The following is a 10,142-nucleotide window of genomic DNA, read 5'->3' as shown; positions in this document are numbered from 1 at the left end:
TACCTACTGAGAGAGCTTGTACCACGTCCGTCGAGTCCGAACAATGATCACCCTACCCTAGGGCATCCCAAACATACCTTTTGGTGTCTTTTATAATGCCACACATTTCACCGCCGCTTAGACAAAATTTATTATCTTATTACTATTTGTGTTTTGGGCCTACGTGTCAGATTTTCTTGGAGTAGAATGACCTCTGGTTAGATCTCCAACTCACAATGGAAATAAACAGAGCAGAGCAGGCAAATAGAGATTAGAATTAGGCCTACATCGGAATCCATTTCTACAATCTTAGAGCGAAATCCTGTTCTTCGAATGCAACTTTGCGGCTGGCCGGCTGCCAATCGTCATCGTCCCCCCCGCATTGTTATAGAGCCACATTGTTATGTCGTTGGTGGCTGGTTAACCTTCCATGTTTACATAATAAGTGATCAAGCAGAGTGAACTCACGTAAAATAACCACAGTTCGTACGCAGCGATTGTATTGCATTGGAAAGCATATATCTATAATGCAAAAACGTGATGCGATCAATCTCCACACGCGCCCATCCTGCCATCTATCGACTGCATGTTCCATGTAAATCACCCGCCACAAAGTTGGAGCCCCTATCATCCCCTGCTCGACTGCTGGAGCTGTATCATCATTTGCAAGTTAAGTTAGAATAGAGCAAACTGATGAAACAAGCTTGTATGCTCCAGATATAAATCAAGATGCCCATCTCAAAAGAGATGGGCACAATTAAACAAACATTAGCAGCATTATCAACTTCTTGAGATTTGCATGTCTATTCTGAATGAATGAAATGAAATTCTCAACACCCAGCTATCTGTTGATCATGTACATATATAGATGCATGAGGATGACAGGGAAAGCTGCAATTGGGTCATTAAGAGTAAAGATAAATACCTGAAGCAAACGGTCCCCAACAAAATCCCATGGCATTTTCATTCCACACGAGCCACAGAACACGCGCTTGTCAAGTCTCCCAGCCTGCAGGAGTTGTGAATCTATCAGCTGCCACCATCTGCAATGCAAAAAAATAAAAAAATAAAAAAATCAGAAGTACTTCAGAGAAACAGGATATGTCCACTAGTATATGTTCCTGGCATTAATGGAAAATCATAACTCCCATACTTGCAAAATGGATGATATTTATATATTTGGTCACTGACATACTATTTTCACCATGGCAGTGATTAGCCCTCTGATTAATTGGAATTAGAACTAACCTAACAGCAACAAACGCATGCACCTGACTGTCCAGATTATCTAACTGGAAGCATAGCTGCAAAAGAAGATTGAAAATCATTATGAAATAACCAAATAGAATACACAAGGTTTTTTTATCGACTCGTACCTCATTTATCATTGGGTGCTGTGCAACTGTATCAAATCTTTCAATGAATAACAGGGAAGGTCTCTCACAGGTTGCTCTCAGAAACAGGTCAGATATCTGAAATTTTAAGCAAATCGAGTAAAACTCAACTTACATTAGACAGATCAACAGCCTATCAAATAAGTTCTCTTTACCGCAACAACTCCAACACGGTTGTACTGCATGAGAAGGTCTGCTGCTTCAATCCTAACAATCTTGAGTGAGCGGCATGCAGCAAATGAGCTACATATGTTGTTCGACATGTCGACAGGCCCATACAGAACAATGTTCGGTGTGCTCCAACGTTTATGGCCTCCACTGTGGGGCGATGTCATCACATGCCGGAGGCAGGTCCCCACATCGTCCCACTCCTCCCTTTCCTCTTCAGGCCCACAAAATAGCACATCGCGGACCCGTGAATGAATACCTGGTTCTACCAGGCATCTCCACCTTAAACAAATGCATAACAATTTCCAACCGATAATTAATTAATAGCGGCATACAGACAATGTTATTTTGGAGAATTATGTAAGGTGCACCGGTACATAAAAATAATGTGAGAGTTTAACTAACCTTGCTCCTGCGATGATAAAGTTAGGGCAGTTCATTGATTCTTCCAGTGTGTATTTAAGCTGTAACAAATATCAAATTAGCTATATGCAAACTAGAACCAACTGAGACAAGTTTATTGAGGGTTACCTTCGCAGTTATCACAATGCTGATGTATGTATAACCTTTTCCGGCTTCAGGAGCGACCTCGTCAAATCTATCTATCAAGAGCACACAAGGCCCTCTCACTGCTTCACTTCGGAAAAACTTATCAACCTGAATTATATGACAAAGAAAAATAGAATGATATACAGATTATGCTATTAAGTTAACAATGTGCAATAGGAAAAATAAACTCACCGCCGAAACAGAATCATCAGGGTAATCCTTTATAAATTGTATTGCGCTTGTGGATTCAAATCTCATCCTCAAACAACAAGCCACTTCCCTGGCAACTGCTTCTTTGTTGTACGGGCCATAAAGGACAACCGTACACTTGCCATAGTTTGAGGGTGGGTAGCTCTTGTACACTGCAAATTTCTATAAAGGCAGTGGTTTACTATTTTGTAACTACATATTTATTCAGTGAAGGGCTCAATACAACCGTATGTCAAATCAATTTAACAATACATTTATAAGTAAAGTTGACTAGTAAGAGTAGATGTAACATGTGGTATTTAAAGGAAATTTCTCGAGCAATTGCCCAGCACCTTGATTCTCCCTCATTGTCACGTTACTGTAACCACAGATGAACCGCACAAATACTCCAGAAACAGAGCCGAGAGACTCTTTTTCTTCACCTCTTGCATTCACAGCAGGTTGCTTAGCAGCATGTGTGGAGCCCGTGCTGCTATCACCATTCACCACCACAGCGTGCACCTGCAGAAACTTTTCTCCTCCCACTGTGGTACACAGTGCCCACTCCTAGCTGCACACTTCTCCAGATCATCTCCTAAAGCTTCTTCTCCTGAACGCAGACACACCTCCAGCAGCCACCACCGAAGCCTCCGATGTCAAGCATCTAAGCGTCCACCTCCTTGCCTCCTGCTGCAGCCACCAGCATAAACAAGCAGATGCTCCCTTTTCTCAAATCTCGGCACAAAAACACCTAGCCATCACACGCTGCTGATTCCGGCCATGTGGTATTTGGGCGAAATATCTAGGTTCCTCGTTTATGGGTATCAGTACACTGTACACACACTCATACAGAAGCTCAGACAAACATAATCTCATTTGTCACAGGCTTGTAGCACATAAAAGATGGGCATGTGATCCACACACACACAAAAAAGATGGGCAATTGGCATGTGGTCCTCAAAAGAAATCAAGATGGACATATTTTTTATTTCCAAAACATATACTGAAGTAATTGTCTTTCTGGGACTACAATGCATGCAGATATATCTGCATCAATAAAGCATAAAATCACCTGACAGTTATCACTTATTACATGAAAAGCAAGCCCAACAACATCAACTCAAAAGATCGTGGTTATTTGCATTTTACTTTGCAGGGATAACAAGGACAGATGTTGACTTGTTGATTACCGTTATACAGCAGAGATTAGTAAATTTGTTAGGACAAGAGTATACATTAGCAGGTAGTCCCTCCAATCCATAATAAGTGTCTCAGACTTAGTACAACTTTGTACCAACTTTGTACTAAATCTGAGACACTTATTATGGGTCGGAGGGAATAACAAGCTATGACATATTGCCTGTCAACCCAAGAAAAGGAAGAACAACAAAGGTATATCGCAAGTATATATCGAGTGAGATAAATACATTCAGGATACTGCAGAAGTAGTAATACTAGACATGAAACACATGTTAATGCACAAGATAGGAACCACCACATGTTATTAACATCACCATCTACAGCATAACAGAGATTTATTTCGACACACCAAAGAAAAACAAGGTGATTTATCTGAAAAGGCAGATTCAGATAATGATCAGATTTCATAAGGACACATTAGTGTTGCTTTATTACCTGGACAATAGCATCAACTATGTGAGAGACACTGGCAAATCCAAGTAATGTTGTCTTAGGTTGATGTTGAAGCACAGGGTGGAAGATAGGTCGGTGAAGTGCAACTCCAATCTGGATTTCTTTGTTACCTTGCTTGACATATGTTCTTGTCCTTGCAGAGAACATACCTACAATCTCAAAGAAGGAATTGAACCATGTTATTCACAAACTCTTTTAGAATTAGATGAAAAAAAAGAATAATGTAAATAATTAACCTGTGGCCATTGGGAGTGCCCCGACGACTTTCAATTCTCCGACTTTATTTTGGTTTCTCGACACAGGAAACCTCATACTTAAGTGCACAATCCCAATCTGCCCAACAAAAAGTGACAGTGAGCTTGCATGTTCAAGTATACAAATTGGTTGGTCAATTGACCATTCTCAAAATGTATGTTGGTGGGGCTTGGGTTTAATTACTGCCTAAGAATCCAACTGCTAAACTATTGAGCCCAGTTAACCCACTAGCAATCCACTACATTCATTCCCCACCTCTAATGAACATAACCAAATTTATAAACCATTTGGCGCAGTTAACCCATTAACAGTCCACTACATTTCCCCACCTCTAGTTAACAAGCATTCACAAATTTCCAAACCATTCACTCACACATTTAGATACTTGTGCTGTCTGTTAGAAAAAGTTCATAATGCCCACATACTAGTAGTACATCGAGATACTCAGATACACCACAGTGTACTGGTCCTACAAAGATTAACCTCATCTAAAGAAACAAAGATTAACCTCATCGAGATACAGCACTAGTAGTACATCATCATGAGGATCTCATCACCAGCATCCAACCCAAATGCCCACCTTTTATTTGGTGAAAATAACCAAAGACTACATCTTCCACATGAAAAAGAAAAGAAAAAGGTGGGATGCTGAAGTAGCATACTTGGTGGGCGAGATGATCCGAGGTACAGAATTTCAGAATTTCTTCGGCCTCCATCACTAGCTTGAGCACAACAATCTCTGATGTTGGAAGGTTGTCGCGAATGTGGATCCCAACGACTGTGTTCTCACGGAGTCCGACACAGTTGGCAAGGTCGTTGGACACCTGAAATGCAGTTGCGGCACATGATTTCAGCTATCAGTATTCGAAGTTACATAATATACTTAAATATACAATATTATAGAAGTTCCAAATTACAAGAATGTTTAGCAGGTTTATGACCATATCTATTGGTTTCCTTATTTTCATGGACATGATAAAACAGTCCAACCTTCTGTGTGTATCCTGGAGAATTATCATGCATGTGCATCTCGCATCCTCAGTGAAATTCTTCACCGCCACCAGGCAGCCAGTCACCACTTAAATTCTCCGCATGCAACAATAATCAGCTAGATTATAATTCCTTTTCCCCATCAACAAGCCGCACCATCCAACTCCTATGGTTCCGGCACTAATAACAAGCCGGCATCATTATTGTTTTCTGAGGAAAAAAAAGTTCCTCAAGCTGGACCCTAGGAGCTTCCTGATGGACTTTCAAATAATTACCACGTGCTCGTACCCGGGCCATGCCGATCGGGTGACGCGATCGACAAATCCCCATGTTGCAATTCCTTTTTCCCATCAACATAATATCCTCTTTCTCCTCATGAACAATTTTGCACAAACCTTGGCGAATTTCTCGTATTTTACTAAGAAAAGTTCGAACTTTTATTGGTCGCGATCGATATTCAGAACCCTTCATCATCCAGGTGCACTTTTAGGACCTCCCCCAAATTCTGCTAGCAAGCTGGCGTCTAATACGCTCCTTACGGAAGATGGTTTTGATACTGCACATCCCTCAACTCCAAATCCAAATGTTGCAGCACATCGATCATACAGATTCTTCTTCCGAGCGGCTCCCTCCGCTGCATCCTTTCTATACCTAGGAAAAGAGCACTCGTGTGCTCCGAAGCCGTGGTCAATCAAATCGACAAAACGAAACCAATGCTGGCCCGATTCGAAGAGGGAAACAGATCGGAGAGGCCAAATCCCACCAAAATCAGAGGGGAATAAAACTCAAGGCTCTAGCGAGAGGGGAAATAGACCTGGTGATACTGGAGACTCACCGGCGACTAGCCGCCGGGACGGCGCTCACATCTCTCCGCCTTTTTTTTTGGGAGTGCCTAATTATCAGCTAGCTGATTTTCTTTTCGTCATCAGTCAGTTTTTCGGCCATGCAAAAAGAGACACGTGTTTGTTTAGTATCGCTGTAAATAGAAACGCCTCGTCTCACCCTAGCACTCGATATGCTGATGGGTCTGCCGATTGCTACAGGCTTTCTGGTTTTGTTGGGCTTCGTGGTCTCGTTGGCCTTTTCCTTCCAATTTTGCCTTTACAATTATTTGTGGACCTCCTAAACTGATGCCTGCGGTGAAACAAGCTGGGCTTCTCCCCTGAGCCTTGCTCCTCATTTGATTTACATCAAGCTATGCTAGAGGGGGAAATGTAGTTCTGATTCTCATTCTGAAACTGAAACTAAAACTGACAAAGAAACATATTCTGATACAAAATTTTAAAATGATACTAAGACTGAAAATCTGAGAATGATAATAAGAATTAAAATGATGGTAAGACTCAAAAAAATCAGAAACTGAGAAAATAAGACTAATGTGAAGGAGTGTACTCAAGACTGATAAACTAACAAGGGAACTAACAAAGGGGGCTGGTAAAATAAGACTAAAGACTAAGGAATGAAACCGACGACAAAGAAATTGAAGACAAGTAGACAACACTGAAACTGACATATTGACTGAATCGAGGACAAAGACTGAGACTAAAGGTCACAAGAAAAGGAATAGAACCGAGACTAATAATGAACTGATACAGAGAAAGCTAAGAAAAGAAAGATAATGAAGAAACTGAGAATAATAAATGGACTAGAACAATTTTAGTTTACTTGTAATTTCAGGTTTAATTTTGAAGACTAAGAAAAGAAATATACGGAAAATGAAACAAAGACTAACATGTCACAATTAGTCTTACAAGAAGAATATTAAAAACCAAGACTACAAGTACCACAATGAGATTGAGAATGAGAATAAATTAAAGACTGAACTGAACAATATTTTACTAAATATTATACTGTATACACTGAATAAATGGGACACTTATCGCATTGCAGAATTTGAGAATTACAAAGGAACATGGCTGAGACACTATGCCCGTAAAAACTAACATGACTAGACTAAGACTAAGACAAAAAGTAAGAATGATCACTAAAAAACTGAACGAATAACTGAGACTAAAAATACTAATACTAAGACTAAGCACTGAGCCTAAGAATGATAATGAAACTCACACTAAGATGAAAATTATTATGGCCCACTAGAAATTATCTCCAATCCATTCTAACACATGAGACAACACATACCTGCAATTAAAAAACACTAGCAAAGTATGGTTTCAATCATGGTTATACTGACGAATAGCAGTGTCCCAAAAGACCTCATTAGCTGTTAGTTTGCATTGCCAAATACAAATAAGAAACCACCACGCATAGGTGTTTCCCCCTGGAATATTGTGCTGCACTTGAGAATGTCCACGAGCAAACTAAAGACAGCCCTACAACGAGAACACGCGATGAATCAGAACAAGCTGGTGCCGAATAAGAACAAAAATGGCTTCCCCCAACGCGCGCGCGCGCACACACACATAGGGATGCTTAAAACCCAATCACCTACGGGGAACCACCCCGCAGACGGCCACACCCCCCGGCCGTCGCCCAACAATCTCGCACAAAAAAGCCTGCTGTTCTCTCTCTTTGAGACGAGACGAGAAAACAAAATGCCAGGCGTTCTAACAAATGAAAAGGTGGCGTCGGACGGCCAAAAACCAAAACGGGCCACATTGGAAAAAGCCCAACTGAGAAATGAAACGGGCCACCAGAAAAACTGACCGATGGACAAAAGCTCGATGGGGGATGACAAGATTCGTGCAATGATCGAACGGACGGAAAACTGACTGCGAGCCAATTACAAAATCAGCTAGCTGAACATTAGCAAAACTGTTTTTTTTTAGCGGCACTGAGCTGAGGTCCTTGGTGGGCTGGCCTGGCTACTGGACGTGAGATGGGCTACGGGGGCGAGATTGGCAACAAAAAGAACTCGCCTTTTTTTTCGTTTACTCAACGTAGCAGTACTACTGCAAGTAGCATCAGCATGCATCAATCAACCCATCGCCTGTGGCCAAGTTCTACCGCGAATACCGAATACGTAGAAAGAGATGAGAGCTGGACACATCGGAGATCGACATGCACGCACGCACCTGAAGGGCGTCTGAATCCGACGAAACGTGGCCTCTCCAAGGTAGCCGCCAGAGTTTCTGGCCGTGGCAGTGGGCGCAGGCGGGGGCGGCCGGACCGACGTCTCGGCGGAGGCAGTAGACGTAGCGCAGCTCCAGAGCCGCCAGGTCCGGCAGCTGCTGCTGCTGCCGCGCGTCGACGAAGCGACGGATGACGGCGAACGGGAGCCTGACCTGGAACGGCCCGCCGCCATCGTCGTCGTCTGCTTCCAGCAAGACGACGCGCCGGGCCTCGCCGTCCTCCCACATCTCTCACGGCTCCGCTCTCTCTCTCTCTCTCTCTCTCTCTCTCTGGGGTTTCTGCTAGTGCGGGCGGGTCTCTCTCGATCGTCTCCGCCACCGAGGAGAGCATGCGAGATATTTGTAGGCAGATCGAGCAGGAAGGGGAGGGGGTTGGTAGCTAGTCTCGGGATCCATTGCCGCGGCAGCTTTCTGTCAGGCAGGCCGGAGAAGCCGCGGGATCGTCTCGGGATCCATTGCTTCTGCAGCTTTTTGTCAGGCCGCGCGCCAGGGAGACGCGCGCGGGGGGAGCAGGGAGAGGGAGACGATTCAAAAAATTAAGAGAGCGTTAATTTACATCAAAACAACAATATTCTCCAAAAAGGAGTCAAAGCTTGATTACGCGGCTTTTGTCAGGACGTATACATACGATGGAGCTATAGCTGGCTGCCTGGCTTCTGTTCCGCTTTTGTCCTTCCGACTTCTCGTATGTCCGTCTCCCGGTCGATCGACGGAAAGCTGTAACGCTGTATAGCCTGCCGCCTGCAGCAGAACGCCGAACGGGGAGCGGGCGTGACTAGCGTCGCGCACAATTAATGGTCGGCGGCCCAACTTCTAGTTCTAGCCGCCGCCACACAACAGTGCAGCTTACCCTTGCAACTGGGTTTCATTTATTATCGTATTTTAGATTTTTCGTCCCCTTTGATCAATTGATCTTGACAATCGTTTAATAAAGACGGCAAGACCTTAATTATATGCGCTTTTATTAAATTAATATATACTTCCTCTCCGTCCCAAGCTTATATATAAATCCATGCCACTTATGTTGGGACGGAGGGAGTAGTATTATGTTGACATGTCATGTTGTAGCAAAAAAAATGTTATTCATTGTACCATCCTGATGTAAAATCCTGGCTACACAATGGATTCCGGTGATTTTTCTTTTTCATCACTAGTTTCTAGGTTATAATATCGTTGCATGGTTACCGAGTTAAATTCGCTTGGTTAGCAGATTATTAAAGAGTAAAATACACCGCTATTTCATAAACTCGGAACGAATGAACATTTTAGTGCGGCGAGTGGTAGAAACGCAATAAAAAGAATCTTCCAATCGTCGGTTTTGGATAAAATACACCACTGGTCCATCACGCTAAGAGCTTTTTTCTCCATCTTTGGAGGTCGGTGATGAATCAGTCCCAATACTCTTGATTGAGTCGACGACAGGAATTGTGGCCAGCCTGGGAGTTCTTTTTCGAATTGTGACCAGTGTGGGAGTTCTTTTTCTTTTTTCCACCTCGTATCCATCCGAGTCCTTGCCCTTCGCCGTTTCTACTTGTAACATCAAGAGTATTTCTGTGCATTCACGCGTTTCTGTTATGCGAGGGCCTTTCTCTGATAATAGCCCCCTTAAATTTTTGCAATGATTTTAATGTTGATCAGTCGTGTCACCCCATATTTGGTTGGTGGGAAATCAAGAGAGATTACCTCAGAAGGGATAATATAAGTTAAGATGTATAATTGAGATCGATTTCAGAAATCAATTCTCATGCATGCCTCTTCCGTCATATTGAAACGGTGGGAGTTGAACTCTACGGACATGCTCGGTTCCTTCAAACTACCCATTCGCATCGCTTCAATTCCCTCCAAAGTCCAAATGAAACATGATGTAATGTTCAAC

The 10,142-nt window shown here is 42.8% G+C and overlaps 1 protein-coding gene across 4 annotated transcripts; it reads right to left on the bottom strand.

Annotated features, from left to right (window-relative positions):
- Positions 1–233: 233 nt before the first annotated feature.
- On the bottom strand, positions 234–6,161 carry LOC100843294. Of its 4 annotated transcripts, none has more exons than XR_001407417.2 (12): positions 5,178–6,123; positions 4,850–5,011; positions 4,169–4,265; positions 3,915–4,081; positions 2,283–2,462; positions 2,073–2,198; positions 1,947–2,005; positions 1,529–1,823; positions 1,356–1,451; positions 1,175–1,283; positions 905–1,022; positions 234–630 (listed from the first exon to the last, which is right to left on the bottom strand). XR_001407417.2 is itself a non-coding variant. In XM_024455166.1 (12 exons), the coding sequence occupies exons 2-12, from the start codon at positions 4,901–4,903 to the stop codon at positions 607–609; spliced, it is 1,272 nt and encodes a 423-aa protein (XP_024310934.1). In that variant the 5' UTR covers positions 4,904–5,011; positions 6,013–6,161; the 3' UTR covers positions 234–606. The 4 variants fall into 4 exon arrangements, 3 of the variants coding, with proteins under 3 accessions (XP_024310934.1, XP_024310933.1, XP_010238516.1); XM_024455166.1 differs by having other exon boundaries at positions 1,228–1,283; positions 6,013–6,161; XM_024455165.1 differs by having other exon boundaries at positions 1,228–1,283; positions 5,992–6,139.
- Between the last annotated feature and the right edge of the window lie 3,981 nt (positions 6,162–10,142).

This window comes from Brachypodium distachyon, chromosome 4 (genome assembly GCF_000005505.3).
Source record: "Brachypodium distachyon strain Bd21 chromosome 4, Brachypodium_distachyon_v3.0, whole genome shotgun sequence".
NCBI classification, from domain to species: Eukaryota; Viridiplantae; Streptophyta; class Magnoliopsida; order Poales; family Poaceae; genus Brachypodium; species Brachypodium distachyon.
Note: the sequence above shows the minus strand (reverse complement) of the source record. Positions and strands in the feature narration are given on the sequence as shown.